This window comes from Schistocerca piceifrons, chromosome 3 (assembly GCF_021461385.2).
Source record: "Schistocerca piceifrons isolate TAMUIC-IGC-003096 chromosome 3, iqSchPice1.1, whole genome shotgun sequence".
NCBI lineage: Eukaryota > Metazoa > Arthropoda > Insecta > Orthoptera > Acrididae > Schistocerca > Schistocerca piceifrons.
In genome coordinates, this window is record NC_060140.1 from 857126582 (window position 1) to 857149690 (window position 23109).

General features: G+C 39.4%; 1 protein-coding gene across 1 annotated transcript in view; it reads right to left on the minus strand.

Moving 5' to 3' along the window:
- Positions 1-23109, minus strand: part of LOC124789125 (sodium/potassium/calcium exchanger 4-like) — a 107237-nt gene that overhangs the window by 28061 nt on the left and 56067 nt on the right. Inside the window, exon 6 of the mRNA XM_047256414.1 lies at positions 12067-12276. Coding sequence (XP_047112370.1) covers positions 12067-12276 — 210 coding nt within the window. The remainder of the gene's footprint in view (positions 1-12066; positions 12277-23109) is intronic.

Consider the following 23109-nt stretch of genomic DNA (forward strand, 5'->3'; position numbering starts at 1 on the left):
ATTCCCTCATAGACTGTGCTCTGAACACACATTCTCAGAAATTTCTTCCTCATATTAGGGCCAAATTTTGGTACTGGCAGACTAATCTTTGCCTGTGCTTTTTATGTCCTCTTTGCCTCATTCATCATGTGTTAGTTTGCTTCCTACATATCAGAATTCCTTAACATCATCTGTTTCATGGTCTCCAATTCCAATGATAAATTTTTCACAAATCTTTGGTTTATTCTCAATCCATAGTTTGTACTCATTAATGAGGATAGCAATACACCTAGCAGCCCACTATCCTGACCCCACCATGTCCCCACCTGCTCCCACAGCCAGCACTGCTATCCTGCCCCACCCTGCCCCCTGCCTCTTCTGTACCCCCACTACCCCCTCTCCGCCCCTGCCCACAGCAAAGACTGCAGCTCACCTCAGAACCAGCTGCAGTCAGACCTCAGTGCCTAGAGACAACAGTGGCCATGTGTATGTGAGTTCTTTGTGTGTGTGTGTGTGTGTGTTGGATAGCTGAATAATATCTAGTAGTCTTTTACCAATGTGCCCATCTGCTGCTCAATGTCTGCTCTATGTGGTTAATAGCAACCTATACTTTTAAATTATACTTTTTATGAACTGTGGGTTTTTGGCCATTTCTTGATGTGCAATTCAGAAAGATTACAGATGTGTAACTACTGTATATGGGTGTGCAATTTCCCTATGTCAGAGTAAATTTGCCAGTATATTATCTTGGATGGAGAGTCATCAACAAATGTAGAAGTTTCTTTGGTTGTGCCCCAAGGAAGTGTTTTGGGACCCTTGCTGTTCATGTTGTATATTAATGACCTTGTGGATACTGTTAATTGTAACCTCAGATCTCTCAAAGACGATGTAATTATCTATATGAAGTACTGTTTGAAAGAAGCTGTGTAAATATTCAGTCAGATGTTGATAAGATTTCAAAGTGGTGTAAAGATCAGCAACTTGCTTTAAATGTTCATAAATATAAAATTGTGCACTTCACAAAATGCAAAATCATAGTATTCCATGACTATAGTGTCAGTGAGTCACAGCTGGAACTGGTCAACTCATACAAATATCCGGGTACAACACTTTTTAGGGACATAAAATGGAATGGTCATTTAGGCTCAGTCATTGGTGAAGCAGGAAGTAGACCTCAGTTTATATAGTAAAGACTTGCATGATGGATATCCTAGTTGCTGATGAGTCCTCTGGGCTGTATAGCCATGGCTGAAGAAACTTTCCAGTTCCTGTCATTTTGTACAGAGCTGTTCTGGATATCTTCTGAGGTGTTCTTGGTAACACGGAATATTGCCAACTGATGAGTTGGACATCGAAGAGCAACATAAATACATGATGAGCAGAGATAACCTTTGTTAGAGATAAAATTCAGCTATTGATTGTCACCTATCAAATATAAAAACTTATCTATCGATTCAGGAGAGCCACTGTCCACATATTATCAACTTTCATGGCTTCTTCTTTTCTGTTAAAATTATCACTATGCTTACACATTTTGATGGTGTCTCTATATAGTCGTGAATAATAGTTGTTCACAGTAGATAAAATTTTTGTTTTGGAGAACTTCACTTTATGATTTCTTGACTGAAAAGGACACTCTGCTACAGCTGATTTTCCTGTTTTCGCTAGGTGGAAAAGCCTTTTATATTCGTTCAGTCTTGTATTCACGCTTCCCTTGGTAGTTCCAATGTAGATCTTTCCACAAACAAATGGGATTTTATATATTCCACTTGCTGACAGAGGAGGGTATTTCTCCTTTACAGTTTGGAGTTCTTGACCTATTTTCTTAATTGGTCCAAAAACCAATCTGATGTAACATTTTGGTAAAGTCTTGCTCACCTGATCAGTTACTTTTTTGATAAAAGGGAGATAAACCTTACTCTTCCACTGCTGTGTTCTATTGTTGTCTTTTTTCCTACTGTTATTAGGTTGCAGACCCTATTTACTTCCTTATCTGAATAGCCATTCGTCTCGAAAGTCTGCTTCAAATGTTTTAATTCAGCATCCAGGTGTTCTGGCTTGCAGATTCTTTTGGCTCTATCTAGACTTTTAATGGGACCTCTCTTTTGTGTGTAAGAAGGTTGGAGTTCTTATGCAAATATCAATCTCTATGTGTGAATTTCTCAGAAACCTTATGTTTCAACCTTACATCAGGCTGTCTCATAAGTAAAATATACAAGAAGGCTACTGCATTGTCTCTTTTCATCTCCATGGTAAACTAGATTTTTGAATTTATATCCATTCAAATGACAAAAGAATTCTTTTAAAGCTTTTTTACCACATGAGCAAACTACAGATGTATCATCATCAAACCGATACCATTACATGGTTTTTATTTGCGTTTTCTAGTGATGACTTTTCAAATTTTTCCATATAAAAATTAGTGATCACAGGACCTAATGGCTTACCCATTACAACAAAATAAACTTGCTCATAAAATTCATAATCCCACTAGAAATTACTAGAAGTAAGGAACTGTCTAAAATGAGCAGTCAGATCCCATGGAAAAACATCTTTGGGGGTCAAGTTTAATCCTTCAAGGTTTTGATAAATTGATGTGAACCTTTTATATAAGAATCAGGTTTACCAGTACATGGTTGTAAATGATTTGCTAGATAGCTTGCTATTTGATACACTGGAGAATTGAGAGCACTAACAACCAGTCTCAGAGGAAGACGATGAATTTTTGTCATGCCATAAGTCTGGCATGTGGCTTCAGTTTTTAATAAGGATTTCTTATCCTCTTTTTGAAATGAAGTAGATGATTTTTCACAGTATTTGTTTTCCTCAGTATGTTATCCATGGGGCTGAACAATCTTGATGATACATTCGTTGTTTGGTCACATGGTAAAAAAGCTATAGAAAAATTCTTTCGTCATTTGGATGGTATAAATCCAAAAATCCATTTTACCAGTGAGATGGAAAAAGACAACACAGTATCCTTCTTGGATATTTTACTTATGAGACAGTCTGATGTAAGGTTGAAACATAAGGTTTCTCAGAAATTCACACATACAGATTTATATTTGCATAAGAACTCCAACCATCGTCCACACAAAAGAGAGGTCTTATTAAAAGTCTTGTTGATAGAGCCAAAAGAATCTGCAAGCTGGAACACCTGGATGCTGAATTAAAACAGCTGAAGCAGGCTTTCAAGAAGAATGGCTATTCAGACAAGGAAGTCAGTAGGTTTCTGCAACCTAATAACAGTAGGAAAAAAGACAACAATAGAACAAAGCAATGGAAGAATAAGGTTTCTCTCCCTTTTATCAAAAAAGTAACTAATCAGGTGAGCAAGAATTTACCAAAATATGACATCAGATCAGTTTTTAGACCAACTAAGAAAATATGTCAATCATTCCAAACTGGAAAGGAGAAATGTCTTCCTCTGTCAGCAAGTGGAGTTACGAAATTCCATGTAGTTGTGGAAAGGTATACATTGGAACTACCATGGGAAGCATGAATACAAGAATAAACTGAAGACTACTACCTTCTTTGCACAAAATTCCATTTTATATTCCTACAAAGTGTTACAATCAGGTATTTGAATGAGCTGACTGATTCCAGTAGTGACTCACTGATATTGTAGTCATAGGACACTATGTTTTTTTGTTTCATGAAGAGCACAGTATAACTTTTCTGAACCTTGAAAGCGAGTTGCCAATCTTTGCACCACTTTGAAATCTTATCAAGATCTGACTGAATATTTATGTATCTGCAAAAAGTCTGAGGTTACTGTTAATATTGTCTGCAAGACCATTAATATGCGACATAAACATCAGGGGTCCCCACAGACTTCCCTGGGACACACCTGAAGTTACATCTACATCTGATGATGACTCTCCATCCAAGTTAACATGCTGTGTTCTCCTTACCACAAAGTCCTCATACAGTCACAAATTTCACTTGATACCCCATATGATCAAACTTTTGACAATAAGTGTAGGTTTGGTACTGAATCAAATCCTTTTCAGAAATCAAGAAACACTGCATCTACATGACTGCTTTGATCCAAAGTTTTCAGCATGACATGTGAGAAATGTGTGAGTTGAGTTTCACATGATTGGTATTTTCGGAATCTGTGCTAGTTGACATTGAGAAGGTCATTCTGTGCAAGACACCTCATTATGTTTGAGCTCAGAATATGTTCTAAAATCGTACAACAAGTCGATGTCATAGATATCGGACGGTAGTTTTGTGGATCACTTCTACTAGCAAATCAAGTGTAGTCTTAGAAAGGTCAGCTAATAAAATATTTGTGGAAATTAATCACTGGTTCCTAGCCAATTCTTTGTCACTAAACTTTGAAAAAACACACTACATGCAGTTCAGAACTTGTAAGGGGTGTCCCACGAGTATATGCCTAACATACGATGACAAGCAGATAGAAGAAGTGGACAGTGTTAAATTCTTGGGATAACAGCTTGATAATAAATTCAACTGGGTGGAGCACACCACAGAACTGCTGAAGCATCTTAACAAATCTCTATTTGCAATGCGAATTGTGTCAGATATAGGGGATATAAAAACAAAAAAGCTGGCATACTATTCTTACTTTCATTCCATAATGTCATAAGGGATTATTTTTTGGGGCAATTCATCAAGCCAAGAAACAGTTTTCCAGACACAAAAATGTGCAGTAAGAGTTATATGTGGTGTGAACTCAAGAACATCTTGCAGAAGCCTGTTGAGGGAACTAGGGATACTAACTACTGCTTCCCAATATATTTATTCCTTAATGCAATTTGTCATTAAAATATATATCACTTTTTCAAGCCAACACCTCAAGTCATGGAATCAATACTAGAAATAAGAATAATCCTTACAATGATTTGAAGTCACTTAGTCTTGTACAAAAAGGTGTGCATTATTCAGGAACACACATTTTCAATAACTTTCCAACAGCCATAAAAAGCTTAACAACCAATGAAATTCAGTTTAAGAGCAGCCTAAAGGATTTATTGGTGGCCAACTCCTTCTACTCCATTGATGAATTTCTCAGTAGAACAAACTGATTTCTACAGCCTAGGTCTTCGTGGCAAATGAATCTGCTCCAGTCCGGAATCCCTGAACCATTACACCAACAACCTGAAAACAGCTTTCGCATCCCGCAAGTACCCTCCCGACCTGGTACAGAAGCAAATTACCAGAGCCACTTCCTCATCCCCTCAAACCCAGAACCTCCCACAGAAGAACCCCAAAAGTGCCCCACTTGTGACAGGATACTTTCCGGGACTGGATCAGACTCTGAATGTGGCTCTCCAGCAGGGATACGACTTCCTCAAATCCTGCCCTGAAATGAGATCCATCCTTCATGAAATCCTCCCCACTCCACCAAGAGTGTCTTTCCATCATCCACCTAACCTTCGTAACCTTTTGGTTCATCCCTATGAAATCCCCAAACCACCTTCCCTAACCCTCTGGCTCCTACCCTTATAACCGCCCCCGGTGTAAAACCTGTCCCATGCACCCTCCCACCTCCACCTACTCTAGTCCTGTAACCCAGAAGGTGTACATGATCAAGGGCAGAGCCACATATGAAAGCACCCACGTGATTTACCAACTGACCTGCCTACACTGTGAAGCTTTCTATGTGGGAATGACCAGCAACAAACTGTCCATTCACATGAATGGACACAGGCAGACAGTGTTTGTTGGTAATGAGGATCACGCTGTGGCTAAACATGCCTTGGTGCACGGCCAGCACATATTGGCACAGTGTCCGGGTTATCTGGATACTTCCCACTAACACCAACCTGTCAGAACTCTGGAGATGGGAACTTGCCCTTCAGTATATCCTCTCTTCTCGTTACCCACCAGGCCTCAACCTCCGCTAATTTCAAGTGGCCGCCGCTCATACCTCACCTGTCATTCAACAACATCTTTGCCTCTGTACTTCCACCTCAACTGACATCTCTGCCCAAACTCTTTGCCTTTACAAATGTCTGCTTGTGTCTGTGTATGTGCGGATGGATATGTGTGTGTGTGCGAGTGTATACCTGTCCTTTTTTCCCTCTAAGGTAAGTCTTTCCACTCCCGGGATTGGAATGACTCCTTACCCTCTCCTTTAAAACCCACATCCTTTCGTCTTTCCCTCTCCTTCCCTCTTTCCTGGCGAAGCAACCGTTGGTTGCGAAAGCTTGAATTTTGTGTGTATGTTTGTGTTTGTTTGTGTGTCTATCGACATGCCAGCGCTTTCGTTTGGTAAGTCACATCATCTTTGTTTTTTTTTTATATATATATATATATATATATATATATATATATATATATATATATACACAGGGTGAGTCACCTAACATTACCACTGGATATATTTCGTAAACTACATCAAATACTGACGAATCGATTCCACAGACCGAACATGAGGAGAGGGGCTAGTGTAATTGGTTAATACAAACCGTAAAAAAATGCACGGAAGTATGTTTTTTAACGCAAACCTACATTTTTTTAAATGGAACCCCGTTAGTTTTGTTAGCACATATGAACATATAAACAAATAAGTAATCAGTGCCTTTTGTTGCATTGTAAAATGTTAATTACATCCGGAGATATTGTAACCTAAAGTTGATGCTTGAGTACCACTCCTCCACTGTTCGATCGTGTGTATCGGAGAGCACCGAATTACGTAGGGATCCAAAGGGAACAGTGATGGACCTTAGGTACGGAAGAGACTGGAGCAGCACATTACGTCCACATGCTAACACCTTTTTATTGGTCTTTTTCACTGACACACATGTACATTACCATGAGGGGTGAGGTACACATTCAACGGGCGTTTCATAGGATGTGGAGGACGCATAAATTGGCCAGCTCATTCTCCTGATCTTACACCTCTGGACTTCTTTCTGTGGGGTACGTTAAAGGAGAATGTGTACCATGATGGGCCTACAACCCCAGAGGATATGAAACAACGTATTGTGGCAGCCTGCGGCGACATTACACCAGATGTACTGCGGCTTGTACGACATTCATTACGCCAGAGATTGCAATTGTGTGCAACAAATGATGGCCACCACATTGAACATCTATTGGCCTGACATGTTGGGACACACTCTATTCCACTTCTTAATTGAAAACGGAAACCATGTGTGTATGTGTACCTCATCCCTCATGGTAATGTACATGTGCATCAGTGAAAAAGACCGATAAAAAGGTGTTAGCATGTGGACGTAATGTGCTGTTCCAGTCTCTTCTGTACCTAAGGTCCATCACCGTTCCCTTTGGATCCCTACGTAATTCGGTGCTCTCCAATACACATGATCGAACAGCGGAGGAGTGTTACTCAAGCGTCAGCTTTAGGTTACAATATCTCCGGATGTAATTAACATTTTACAATGCAACAAATGGCACTGATTACGTATTTGTTTATATGTTCAGATGTGCTAACAAAACTAATGGGGTTCCATTTAAAAAAACGTAGGTTTGTGTTAAAAACATACTTTCGTGCATTTTTTTATGGTTTCTATTAACCAATTACACTAGCCCCTCTCCTCACGTTCGGTCTGTGGAATCGATTCATCAGTATTTGATGTGGTTTAAGAAATATATGCGGCGGTAACGTTAGGTGACTCACCCTGTACATAACTTCTGCACAATTTCAGTGCAGTAATGTGTTCATTGTAAATAAGCGTGTGTGTGTGAGTGTGTGTGTGTGTGTGTGTGTGTGTAAGTACAATCTAACTTCTGCACCAGTTCAGTGCAGTAATGTATTCATTGTAAATAAGTATTTAGTAGTTGTATTACACATTTATTACCTTATAAATAAATAAAAACCTTTTTTTATTTTAAATTCATTGTATTAGTATTTGTAAAATGATTCTTTCATATAGCGTTCATTAAAAAGTGACGACCATGCCACTTGGACCTGTGGAGTGGTACATTAGCTTATTTTTTTGAGTTGTAAATATTTGTCATGTATTGTTGTTTTTCTGACATGTTCTACATCCTGGAGGACCTCCTCACTATGGGTCAATTGGAATGAAAGTAAATCTAATCTAATCTAATCAAACCCTGAAGCTTTGTTCAGTGTTAATGATTTCAGGTGTTTCTCAATGCCACTGACAAAACTACTTATTTCATTCATCTTTTTAGTGGTACGAGGACTGGGTTTTCCTTTGTAAAAGAACATTTAAAAACACAAAAAATCTAATCTAATCTAATCAAGCCCTGAAGCTTTGTTCAGTGTTAATGATTTCAGGTGTTTCTCAATGCCACTGACACAACTACTTATTTCATTCATCTTTTCAGTGGTACGAGGACTGGGTTTTCCTTTGTAAAAGAACATTTGAAAACACAGTTAAGCATTTCAGCATTTGCTTTGCTATCCTCAATTTCAGTTCCTGTCTCATGCGTTAGGCACTGGAGACTAACTTTGATGCCACTGACAGCCTTTACATATGACCAGCATTTCTTTGAGTTTTGTGAAATATCATCTAACAATATACTGCTATGGTAGTAACTGAAGGCATCACACATTGCTTTCCTGGCAGCCAAATGTGTTTTATTCAGCATCTCTCTATCTGTAGCCATTCACTTTGTTTTACACCTAATATTCAGTAATCTCTGTTTCTTTAGAAGTTTCTTTACAGTGACTGTATACCATAGAGATTCCTTCCCATTATGAACTGTTCTGCTGAGTACACATTTGTGCAGTGCATGGTCAACTATTCTTTTAAACTTGAGCCAGAGTTCCTCTACATGCTTCTGCCCTGTGCTGAAAGTTTCAAGTTCCTTGTTATATATGACACTACTGATTTTTTATCTACTTTATTGAACATATGTGTCTTTCTGCTTGTTTTAGTTGTCCATTGGACTTTGATAATCCTTGTTGCCACAACCACGTCATGGTCACTGATACCAGTTTCGATGAAGACATCCTCGAAGAGGTCAGGTCTATTAGTTGCCATTACATTCATATATTTTCATCATGAGTGGGGCTTCTAACTATCTGTTCCGGGAATTTTTCAGAGAAGGCATTTAGTAATGTTCCGCATGATGTCTTATCATGCCCACCACTAACAAAACTGTAGTTTTCCCAATTAACTGTTGGACGATTGCAGTCTCCAGCGAAGATTACAGTATTATTGGGGAGCTTATGTACAAGTTAACTGAGGTTTTCTCTAAAGTTTTTGGTTACATAAGGAGATGTGTCTGGTGGACAGTAGAAGGATCCAATTATTATTTTAGCCCACCCCTAATACTGAGTCTTGTCCAGACAGTCTCACATATAGCTTTAATTTCTGTCCCAGTGGACCATAGATTCTTGCCTACTGCGACAAAGACACCACCTCCATTTCCTGTTTGCCTGTCCTTTCGAGGTACACTCAAATTTAGTCCAAAAATCTTACTGCTATCAATTTCAGGTTTCAATCTGCTTTCTGATCCTAATATTATGTGAGCTTCATTGCTTTTCATGAGTGCTTCAAACTTTGTTGTGAATGCTTCAGCAATTTACCATTAGAATTGTAATACTCTCATCTGTGGGAGGCATTTCTTTCGGTCTTACACTGATATTCTGGGTTTCCTACAGCTATCATTATCTTGATTGGATGGATAGTTGCTGAGGTTAAAAAACTCTTGTGCACACCCCACACAATATCAGCTACCTGAGCAGCAGCCTCTGATGTTTAATGCAAACCCAGCACATTTAGGAGGACCTTACAGTTCTCAACCCTATGGTGCAAGTCCAGGAAGTTGGAGTCTAGCTTGTCATAGCATCTATGAAGTCTCTGGTACAGTTCTTCTGCTCAACTCAGAACCAAAGGGCCACGATTAGTTCTGGGGACAATGCTGCAAATTGTGAGTGTTATGCACAAGTCTGCCAGTCTCTGGAACAACCCAAGTATGACCTCAGAGCCATATGACAGACATCATTTGTTCCAATGTGCACCACAATCTGCAGTTGGTTGAATCCTGTTTCCTCAGTGGCTGCTGGAACAGCCTCCTCAACATTTGAATGTGACCATCAGGCATACACACTGAGTGCACTGGTGCCCTTTCCTGTCCTTGCTGCTATTTACCTAAGGGGTACATCATTCGCCATACATTTGAACTACTGATGATTAATAGATTCCTGCCCTTTTGCGTTTGCCTCCTCTTCACACTGTAGAAAATAGGTTTCCCCCAAACAGGTGAAGTGATTCCCACTGGATGTTTAATTTTCAGTGAAAGACAGCACCTCCAACTTGTTGGTTATGAGGATCTGTACTACACGCTGAGTCCTCCCTGGTCCCTGTCCACCTCGTACAGAATGCCTCAATCTACTAATGAAATGCCACTCACGGTCAAGTGGATGAGTGGTGACAGATTCTGTACTTCCTGCAGGGGAGACAGGATCCACAGGAGAGGATAGTACTTGAGGTACCTCTGGTACCAGGATAACAGGTACATGACTCTCAGGAGCCCTCCCATCACAACAGTTCATAGCAGCTGCACATGAATATCAACCAACTCATCCTGCGTTCGAGAACAGGATTCACAGTGGGGTTGCATTTTGACTGAAGCAATGTATTATGGGGCAGTGAACAAAGAACTATAAATTAAACCTGATGATTATCATTTGATCTCTTGAGCAAAAAAGTTGCTAATTTCCTGTAAGAACTGGAACAAACATGCAAAATGAGATTTCTGTCAAGGCAACACAAAACCTATGGTAAAAATTACTAGTTTCCTAAAACATTCTGAGGTTAATTATAATTATTAGCAAACTCAAAAATGAAGATGATTTATGATTAATGTAGATAATATATAGGGCTACTCCTCTTTTATGGAAAACTGGATGTAACACAATATGTTAGTTAGAATATCTGTTACAGTAACTAAATCACAAATGCCAACTTACCGCAAATTACTCGTAGTTTATGTAAAGGACAATGGTATCTCCCGAAAATTCCCAAAAATGCCCAATTATTTACATTGATATATGATTAAATACACGAGTGATATATTCTTTGGTAGAAGCTGTGAACCTCAAATGCTAATATGCTATGGAATTACTTACATATTGGAAATACTCATACTGGTAACTTACGAAAATATAGTTTTGTAAGCATCCAGAAGTTCTCAATAATAATCTATTTCTCATGTAAATTATACGATGAAAGAAGAGAATGGTTGTTTTGAATGAGGGCAGGCCTACTATTCTCAAAAATTTTAAAAGAGCACAATTAAGTTTAAGCCTACCTTTGGCGATAACACTACTAGCACGTGTTCGGAATTTTACAGTATATCACAATACACACAGATAGTGTTAAAATTAATGAAATATTATGCAGAAGCAATTCTGTGTACACTTCTGCACTGGCATGCCAAAGAAGGACATTGAAGCATGAGTTTATCTCAGCCAAAAATGTTAAAATGTGCAGCACCAACAAAGCACGTCTTCGGCCTGTTGTACACGCTCTTGTTCCGAACCTCTTTTAAACAGTGAATTGTATACCATATGTAACTGTAGATATGTATGTTCAAATTATTGTTGTAATTGGTGTCATTTTTCATTGCTTTCCAGATCCATATGTTGAAAGTTAATAATATCTGAAGCAAAAAAGTGGATTGCTTAGTGGCCATGAAAAGAAAAGCAACTGGGATATGGCCTAAACTCACAGATTTGTAAAATGTGTTTGAAACTATAACTTTTGGGATTTTAAATATTTCTTCATCACCAAATGATATGTAATCTTCTATTTTGTGTGTGTCTCTGAATAAAGGCTTGTGATCACTTTTTGTTCTCTTCTGTAATTGATTGTTATAATTTCTCATACTTTTGTATCTTTTAATTTCCCAAGCCCATTTTTTTTATTTATTATTTACTGTTTTAATGAATAAGATTCAATAAATTTTATAAAATTATATATTTCCCTACTGTCACTAATAGTTTAACATTCATGTTGAATGAAATTATATTAAAGTTTTGATATCTGGACATTGCTTATGAGCAAAATAAGTTAAAAATGGTTTAATCTCATGAACTTTCTTATCCATCTACAAGGCCCCACACTTTATTCGGAAAGTTAATTCTAACTTAGACAGAGATGTCAAGAAGCTTACCGATTACAGTAATCATCCATGAGACAAAATATGCATTTAATCCAATCCAGACAATACACATGAAGAAAGTAAGAGGGAAAAGCTTGCGGAGTTTGGGCTTGCTGCAGTCAGGAATTGTAACTTTGAGCAGAAGTAGTGCTGGCCAGCAGAGAAGCCAATACAGTTTGCCGTACCACTTGGCCCCTGCTGGTGGGTGTCGGAGGGACTGCGCTGTAAAGGAAAAAAACAAGAGTGAGGTCTGTCGACAAACAGGTTCCCAAGTTGAGGCATTGCACTGTTTTGAAGAATGAGAGTCATGAACACCTTTTATGAAAGCTGTAAGTTTATGTATTACATAATGTTTTATTCATATTTGTAAATCTAGAGAGTCGGCCCTGTATCTTAATCCATTATCTGGCCATTTGTTTGTGCAAAATCATGTAGAAGATATCATTGTCGTGTAAAACACCACCACTGATTATCTTTGTATGGTGTGAACTTCACAAATATATCTTATCATATCATGTCAGTTGGTTGAAGATACAGCATCACTGTACTTTTGCTTCCATTTAAAATTAGCTCACAGGCATGATTCAATTTCAGAGCATTAAATTAGAAGGAAAAAAATTAACTCCTGTCTACTACTTAAATACACATGAAAGAATGTAACATACAGTAAAAAAATGTCTTGGGTATCTCTACAGATAAAGCTGACATATAAAAATAAATTCAAAATGACAAAGTTAGCCGGCTGAAATGGCCGTGCGGTTCTAGGCGCTGCAGTCTGGAACCGCGAGACCACTACGGTCGCAGGTTCGAATCCTGCTTTGGGCATGGATGTGTGTGATGTCCTTAGGTTAGTTAGGTTTAACTAGTTCTAAGTTCTAGGGGACTAATGACCTCAGAGGTTGAGTCCCATAGTGCTCAGAGCCATGCACCACTCAGTAAGTGGATATTTGAGTGGATAATAACGTACTGTCATATATGCTTTTTCAATAAATGTAAGCTTAAAGTCAAAGTATTTTGATATGTTAAAATAATTTAGATCTTCAGGTACAATCTCATTTAATTTTTTGCTTTGAGCATCCTTATCATCAGGTCACTATGCAGCACAGAAGGTGCATCTGTTGTCCTCCTGTACTACACATAGTGAACTGACTGACATGGCTGAAACTGTCTATATAAAAACATCAATGAGATTATATCTCAATGTAAAAGTCATGTAAGAATTCCCATCCCTGCGGTTAGCAAGGGTTGTGAAGCAGCTATTGAATTTTCAAAAAGGGGGGAGGGCCCATTACATGACTTAGGGAGTCTATTGCTATTAGAATCAATGGAAGTTGTTATAAAATACATAAAAAAGGCACACACAAATAGCTATCACATCCTTACTGGAGTGAACGTTCAATGACAGCCAGTGATTTCTGTCATAATCATCTCCAGATGATAGGAATGTTGTATTACATAAAATACAATAGATGACAATTTAAGTGTAAGATTTGCATTGTGTTTGGCTACTTCTCAGAGACATTTACTAGTAATTGAAAAAGCAATTAATGTGTGAAGGTAATGTTGGATGATACATATGACTGGGATGGCTGGGTGTCATGGAACATTCACTCTAGTAAGGCTGCGGTATTTATTTGTGTGTGTTTTTTACTTGTTTTATAACAACTCCCATTGATTGTAATAGCAGTTGAATCACTAAGGCATATAATGGGTGCTCCCCCCTTTTGAAAACTCAATAGCTGATTCACAACCCATGCTAATCTGAATTACATGGACGGGAATTGTTTTTACAGCATATCCTCTGAGTCCACAATCCTACTGGCCTTAATCTCTTTTCCTCTGATATTTTGCTCTGTCTCCTGCTGCCAATCCTCTCAGCCCTTCATCATGTGCCACATGCAAGATCCTCTGCTCTCTGATGTCAAATTCCTATCTTGTACACTTTCTGCTTCTCCTGCCCAGCTGTCAGCCACTCCTCATCTCCTTTTTCCCCTCACTCACTATTTTCTGTCCACTGTAGACCATAAACAGAGTAAGAGCCACTGTAAGCTGCACACTGAGTATATCCCGATAACGAAAGCCGGACAGTCTACAACAAAAGCATGGTTTTGTATGTATAGTGATGCAAGTTAATGAGTGCTTCATACAGTGTGGAACACATGCTTACTGGTTGCCTGCTCAACCTATAATTGTGTGAGAGGGATGGCCCACAAGAATGCCTGTTACATTTCTTACAGCCAGAGATAGCAGCTGTCATAGTAATGAGGTGCAACATCTTTGAATCACTATCGATACCTGCCATGGGTGGGGATACTAAATCCCTCCCCCTCGATATCGGGGGAGGCTGGGTTTGTGCCGTTGCCAGTCCAGAAGCGTGGGAGGCACAGTTGAGGTTCCCACCAAGGGATCTAGCATCATAGCCTCATCTGCTACTGCATGGACACAGGGACAATGGAGTTGGCAGTTTGTCAGAGATAGAATTCTGTGCCAGTACAGCTGACGCTAGAAGAGGTTTGGGCAGGGGGATTGACTCTGTTCGTGGGCTCCCAAACAATGGCCCACATATCTGCATGCTTTCAGCTGGGGTAGCTGGGAAGCGGGTAGTACTGGCAAGTGTGCTGCATGGGGCTATGGCTAATGGCATGGTGGGTGGTTGCTGGGATGTTAGACATCTGGGTTGGAGATGACAGTGGGAGCAGAAGCACCATTTATAACTGCAGTTGTAGCTGGAGCTAGTTTTGGTGCCAGGTTATGAGTTTGTGACCAGCTGTGATGTCAAAAAGCTGACACCACCTGTGACCTGAGACAAACCTTTCGGTCCACTCCATACGCCAGCCAAATTTACATGCCTAGACACAGGTGGCCTGTGCATAGGCAGACCTGCACTTGGGCTGAGACACAGAAGATCTAGCTGAGTTGCAGTAATTGCCATTTATTGTGATTTGGACTGTATTGTAAGTAAAAATGTAACACATAACAAAATAAACTTCAAACTCAAACTGAAATCATTATACTTGCTTGACAACTGCTTCTATTCCCTATATTTTTTTAAATGTGTATAACGTGCATACATACATGTGTTTCACTGCTGTTCAGTATAAACCACTATGCATAAAAATGAATTACTGGTACCAAACACCAGTGCAAAAGACTATCGTAAAAATTATCTGTATGTTATCTATTTTACGGTGTCAACAGACATTATGAGTTTAAACAGAACCGAAAATTTACGTTCCTAGCTTTCGGAACAAATGCTCCTTCATCAGGGAGGAGAGAGGGGAGAGAAAGGGAAGAAGGGAAAGCAGATTCAGTTACTCACAACCCAGGTTATGAAGCAACAGGGAAAGGAAAACAGGGAGAGTAGCAAGGATGGAGGCATGGTTGTCAGAGGGAAGCCAAAGATATTCTACTGTAAGTACTGTGCCAGCTTCAAACCAAAGAGGATGCATACAGAAGTAAAGAGGTATATAGTATAAAGATAAACACAACTATGTGGGATGAAAAGATGCGTGAATGGCTAAAGAGGAAAGGGAAAGAGGAGAAGACTGAAGAGCAAATGGGAGTGAGGTTGTTTAACGTAGGTTCAGTCCAGGGGGATGGCGGGATGAAAGGATGTGTTGGAGTGCAAGTTCCCATCTCCACAGTTCAGAGGGACTGGTGTTGGGTGGGAGAAGCCAAATGGCACATACAGTGTAGCAGGTTCCTAGGTCCCTAGAATTATGCTGGAGGGCATGCTCCGCTACTGGGTATTGGACATCTCCTAGGCGGACAGTTCGTCTGTGTGCGTTCATGTGCTCAGCCAGTTTAGTTGTTGTCATACCGATGTAAAAGGCTGTGCAATGCAGGCATGTCAGTTGATAAATGACATGTGTAGTTTCACACGTGGCCCTGCCTTGAATTGTGTATGTTTTACCAGTAGCGGGGCTGGAGTAGGTGGTTGTGGGGGAATGCTTGGGGCAGGTTTAGCAGCGGAGTCGGTTACAGGGGTAGGAACCGCTGGGTAGAGAAGGTAGTCTGGGAATATTGTAGGGTTTAACAAGGACATTACGGAGGTTAGGGGGGTGACGAAAGGCAACTCTAGGTGGTGTGGGGAGAATTTTGTCATGGGATGATCTCATTTCAGGGGTTGACTTGAGAAAGTCATATCCCTGGTGGAGTAATTTGTTGATGTTTTCAAGGCCAGGATAATATTGGGTGACAAGGTGGATGCTTCTGTGTGGTCTGGGGGTAGGAACATTGTTGTTGGATGGGGAGGAATGTATTGCTCAGGAGATCTGTTTGTGGACAAGGTCTGCAGGATAGTTTTTTTTGTGTATCTATTGACTGTACTGAGCTGAGGTAAGTACTGGCAAGCCCCTCTATCTCTTTGTTAGTATTTGTTTCACATCTTTATATGAGACTTTCCATTAATCATTATGAGTTTAAACTAACTCGTTCAGCATTACAGTGAGAGAACGTGTAAATGATCCATTGAACAAGCTAACAATTAACCATCTTCTGTGAATAACTCAATGGAATGCTGGCCGATAACATCGAAAACCACCAATATCTTGACAGGTAACCCTCTCTTTCATTTTATGACTTATCCAATTCATGCCATGAAAATGACAGGGGTCTACAAATCAAAATACCTCCTCCTCTTATATCATGCACCTTTATAACAGACGTGCTTCGTGTTGCTTCTATGTCACTTCTTTCAATTAAAAACTCTCTTCTTAACATGTTTAAAATCAATGTATTTTAAAATTCTTTACATTGATGAAGCACTACCTTTGAAGCCAATTTGCTCAGGCATAATTGTAACAAGTTTTTGTGATGTTGGATATTTCCTTTTATATACATTTCAAACACGGAGTGCGTTAAAACATCGTTGTCAAAACCATCTGTTTGTGTTACAGGTTTCTTGCGATGTCGATGATTTTCAGTAACACAAAATTTCCTGAGTTTTCTACAGCTCCAAAACTTTTGTTCACTATTCCCTGTACAGCCCCGACTCTTTTGTTTACTATTCTCTGTACTGTTCTCTTCCCAACACATGCTTTTGCAGTTCATTCTTGAGTCAGGAAAATGTCAAAAATAGAAGTATCGGTATCAGATTCAAATTTGAAGTCATAAATGCGGGACATAAACCACCTCAACTGCTTGTGAAGCATTTATCTCTACATGATTTTTCTGCAATTCATAATTAAGTGGCTGTCAGTGCGTTCATAGAACCAACTTTAAGCTCTCTCTCTACCTTTCCCCTCTCAAACAGCATACATTAAACACGAATGCTATTATCTTTTTGTCCGAACTCTAATTTCTCTTACTTCTTTATGATGAACATTCCTCCCTATGTAGGTGGGCCAACAAAGTATTTTCACACTCTGAGGAGAAAGTTGGCGACTGAAATTTTATGAGAAAATCCTGCCACAACAAAAAATGCCATTGTTTTGATGATTGTCAGCCCAATTTGTGTATCATATCTGTGGCAGTCTTTCCCCTATTTCACGAATATACAAAACGAGATGCCCTTCTTTGAAGATTTTTGATCAATTCTATCTGCTGTGGATCCCATCATGACAGCAATGTTTCAGATTTCAGAAGAAGGTGGAAAAGCATAGTGTAAGTAGTCTCTTTAGAGGACCTGTTGCATTTTCTAAGTGTTCTACCAATAAATCGCAGTCTTTGGTTTGCTTTCCACACAACGTTATCAATGTGATAGTTGCATTTTAAGTTAGTCATAATTACAATCCATAAGTGTTTAGTTGAATTTACAGCCTTTAGAATCATGTATTTTATCCAGTAAACCAAATTTAGCAGATTCTCTTTAGTAATCATGCAGATGACTTCAGACTTATTATTTAGAGCCAACTGACACTTTTCTCTCCATACGGATATCTTGTCTAAGTCGTTTTCTAATAAATTTTAATCTCTGGTGACTTTATAAGATGGTAAATCACAGCATCATCTGCAAACAGTCTAAGAGGGCTGCTCAGATTTTGTCCTAAATTGTTTATTAGCTCAGGAACAGAGGAGCACTTGTAACACTTCCATGCAAACACCAGATACTCGATGGTTTTTTGTCGATTATTACATAAATTGATTTTTCTGTCAGGAAATCACAAAACCAGTTACATGACTAAGACGATACTCCATAGGCATGCAATTTAATTAAAATTGCTTGTGGGGAACTTCACGTTTATTGCTGTCACATGACATTTTCATTTGGAAATCACGCGAAAACGTTTACATATAGGCATTTACAGCTATACTGCTGCAATGAAGTAACATCAACATCTGAATGAATAATTCGGTTGGTCTGTGAATGAAACTGCATTGTCACAAAATACGGCAACAGCGCAGCATGTGGTGGGAGATTCTCATAGTCCAGTTTGTAACTCGCGGCTAGCCGCTCAGAAAGAGGATGAATCTTATTGGGTACTAGCAGTTAATGGCACTTTGACCATGAGCTAAGTGTTCAGTGATTTGGACCACACCTAGTGCTGCTGGTCAGATCATTACATATTTTGCAGTAGTTGTCAACATCCCATACTTCCGTATAAAATATTTCATTGGTTTTAATAACCAATGTTGTGTGTAGTGCATCACACTGGTACGATAATATGTTGCTGCTATAACCAAATATGGACATTAACGGGCCAAAATTGTTGCCACAATTTGCGACTTGACTGTACATGGCGAGAATGTGTGAAGTACATTTTGTTGACTGTACATGTGTTAATAATGCAGAATATTAAGGTGTTTAGAATATGCCAGGAAACCCCTCACTTCTGTAAAGAATCGAGCTCCCATGTGTAAAACAGCTTCAAACTTCTGATTACTTTAGAAATGAGTGGATGTATTAAATCTTTTATTTTAAGTACATAAATGGGGGAAAATGTTTAGAAGAGGTTTGAAATTATCTTTAAAGCATCTTGGAAATTGCTAAAGTAATGTAATTCATTTTTAACTATTATTTGTAACTGAAGATTTGTTCATTCAGATGAAAGGACCATTGCCAGGAAGCAGAGCATTTGCTGCTTAGCAGTGTTTCATGTTTTAAATGGCCACATTTGAGTAAAAACGCCACTTGTAGAACACAAACACTAGATATATCTAAAAACAAAGAAGATGTGACTTACCAAACGAAAGCGCTGGCAGGTTGATAGACACACAAACAAACACAAACATACACACAAAATTCTAGCTTTTGCAACCAACGGCTGCTTCATCAGGAAAGAGGAAAGGAGAGGGAAAGACAAAAGGATGTGGGTTTTAAGGGAGAGGGTAAGGAGTCATTCCAATCCCGGGAGCGGAAAGGCTTACCTTAGGGGGAAAAAAGGGGTGGTATACTCGCATACACACACATATCCATCCGCACATACACAGACACAAACAGACATTTGTAAAGGCAAAGAGTTTGGGCAAATGTCTGCTTGTGTCTGTGTATGTGCGGATGGATATGTGTGTGTGTATGTGAGTGTATACCACCCCTTTTTTCCCCCTAAGGTAAGTCTTTCCGCTCCCGGGATTGGAATGACTCCTTACCCTCTCCCTTAAAACCCACATCCTTTCGTCTTTCCCTCTCCTTCCCTCTTTCCTGATGAAGCAGCCATTGGTTGTGAAAGCTAGAATTTTGTGTGTATGTTTGTGTTTTTTTGTGTGTCTGTCAACCTGCCAGCGCTTTCGTTTGGTAAGTCACATCTTCTTTGTTTTTAGATATATTTTTCCCACATGGAATGTTTCCCTCTATTACAAACACTAGATAGTTTAACAGTAATGTTAAAGTATTTAATTTCTTTCCTGACGTGGTTTCGAAGCAAAACCCTCACAAAAGTTGCACACTGTTGAAACCATGTGGCTCTCTTCTTAATCCTGTAATGATTACACTTTGTGAGATGTGTCCCATATTTCAGAATATTTTTTAAGCCCATCAATGAACAGTTCCACTTCCAAACTGGCTGTATCCGTGGGAGGCTGACAGCAGCCATTGCTGGGGTTGTCAACATGTGTACAACAGCCACTTCATGGTGATGAGTGAGATAATAGTGATGCAGCAGTGCTTGGCGAGCATAATTCTCTCGCCATGTAACTGCTGTAATGTGTGTGGCTCCGTTGTTTCACATGCACTGCTGAAACGCAGGAGAAAATGCTGCTGAGAACTCATGATAACAAACCCTTTGAGGCCATCTGATACTGACAGTTGGTCATTTCAACCTGTCAGTGCTACTTCACGACAGCAAGATGATGCCCTCAACTATTGTACTAATAAAGGTCACAACTAGTCCTACACTTCAGTAAGAGGAACGAGTCGACAAGTAGGAAGCAATCACAGTGCCACCATTCTCAGACTTGTGATATTCATAGATATGCAGTGGGAAGGAAGGAAGGCACTGACATGAAGGCAATGATCAATTTCTAAGGCATGAAGCCCTTAATCTTAAGACTCATACTTGCTCCATTTCTTATCTCTAGTGGCTGGTTGGTTGAATTGTATGATATTCAGGGCCACGGAGTATTGAGATGTGATATTGATCCAATGCTGGATGCAATTATATCAAGGGAGAAACCCAATGAGTTGTAATGTATGTGGTCAACCGCCTGATATCACAGAGGAAGGATCACTGTACCATGTACTGAGCACATCGTTATTGTTTCACATCTGCATGTGCCATGTGGCACAAGTAATGGACTTATTACCACACTTCTGGCCACCCCACACTGTTAGTGAGAGAGCATCGGAAGTTGGACTGCTGAATTGGCATCCTGTGTGCAAGCCGCTGTTGACTCTGTAACAGATGATAATTTAGAAAAGTGAAAACTGCTAATGAGTGACATTCTGAACTATCTCCAGTGACAACTGCTTTTTAAAGCATCTGAGTTACTTCTGGTAGTGATTCAAAAGAACTCTGATGGCACAGGGGTAAGTTGGAGACATTCCATGTCCTCATATATTGTCTCTCATGAAACAGTATCCTGCCATTGTATTTCAACAGGACAACACTTACCCACACACAGCCTGTAGCTCTACAAACTGCTTGCAGTTTGTTGAGGTACTCCCTAAGTCAGTAAAATCCCTGAATACATCCATGATACCATATAGGGTTACAGTTATAATATAAATTTGGTGATGAACATAAAACTAAATCCGTCAACCCAACTATTTCTGTGAGATTATTTTTTCTTCATCATTCAGTACTGTAACAGTAAATATGATTTTTCCTTGATAAGTATGAACTTTAATGATAAATTTTATTTAAGTCAGAGAAAAAATACCTATAGTAAAACAGTAGAATATTAAGCAATTTTTAATAAATCTCTTAACTTTACCTATTCCTCTTACCTCTGCACACTCCCCACACTGTCTGCCATATACTTCTCATCCAAAATCAAACAATGGAAAATTCTTTTCTGTTACTCTGCCTACCCCCTGCCCCCTCCCCCCACCCTCCATCCAACCTTTTGACTACACTGAGCTGTCCTATCCTCTCTCTCCACCTCACCACTGTACACTCTTACAAGCAGCAGTTTACCACCCCCACACCACCCTTCTATCCCACCCGTCTCCACCCCCATTTCCTCCTTAACCCCATCACCCAGCTGTCTCTCCCATCATGCGCTGCTGCTTACAGTCTGGCTTCAGTTGCCAGAAACTGCGTTCATGTGTGTAAGAGTTGCATTTACGTGCATATGTGTGTGTGTGTTGTCTATTTTGAACGAAGGCCTCGTTGGCCGAAAGTTCGCTTTCCGAAAGTCTTTTGTTATACCTGTCTGCAACTCAACATCTTCGCTATATGGTGAGTAGCAACTATCCTATTCATAATATTGGCACTAGTTTTGTATTAGTTTCATTGTGACTGATAATCTACCTTACTAAGTGGCTAACCCATTCCACGTAGCACACTGTTCCAGTTGCATTGTTGCCCATCTTACAGTTTCCAGGGGCAACAAAAATTTGATTCTCTGTATGTCGTATAGCTATTGACCAAATTTAAAAAATAAAATTATGTCATAATCTGCTCATCAAGAGGTGTAATCTTATGCTAACAATAAGTACTACAGTTAGACACCATGTACAAGTCTTGAGAAAGCGTAATTCACCATGCGCAAGTACATGGATTATATTCATCCAGTATTTGACAATGAGAACACTTGGTTACTTGCTACAAATTTTACACTTAATTTCAGAGCTTCATGATACTCTTTCTTAACAACACCCCTCACAAAATAATGAAACAAAAGAAAACCGCATATTACATTTTCTCTGTTGATGCAGTAAACTTTGTTGGGGGTGATTTCTAATATATTCTTTAGTACTAACTCTATTCACAACACTGAATGTATGTGCAAAATTGTATCATCATACAGGACACAGTTCAGGAGATACAAAATGGGTACGTGGGGACACTCTGGTACCCATTCCAACCACCACACACCATCGTGACCCTAAATCATTTACCTACCAACTAAAGGTCTGTATGTTTACGAAATTGTGTCTGACGATTACTTGCAACTGCTCAACTTATTCTATCAGTGAGTGTATTTTCCTGGCATCATGGCTCAGCTGGGGAGAGAGTTTGTTTTGGACAGTGTGTGCAGAGGGAACATGCAAGAAGCAAGGCATAAGAAGAACGTGAAGGAAGGAGAAGATCAGGAGATGAAGAGGTCAGGAACATGTGGACATGGAAAGTTTGCATAGGTGCAGATCGTGGTAATACCATGCTGTAGATGGGAATTACACTTATGGGGAGGAGGACAAGAGCAGGTAGACCACAGTGAGGAGGGGGATGCAGAGGCCTATTAATTGTTGTTGTTGTTGTTGTTGTTGTTGTTACTGTTATTATTTATTAGTCTCAGTCAATCAAACTATACAGACAGCCTTCGTAACAATTACAAAAGGAGTAAACATAAAATACACTGAAGTGAGAAAAGTCATGAGATAGCGATATGCACATGTACAGATGACAGTAGTATTGCATACATGAGGTATAAAAGGGCAGTGCATTGGTGGATTTGTCATTTGTACCCAGGTGATCATTATGAAAAGGCTTCCAATGTGATTATGGCTGCACA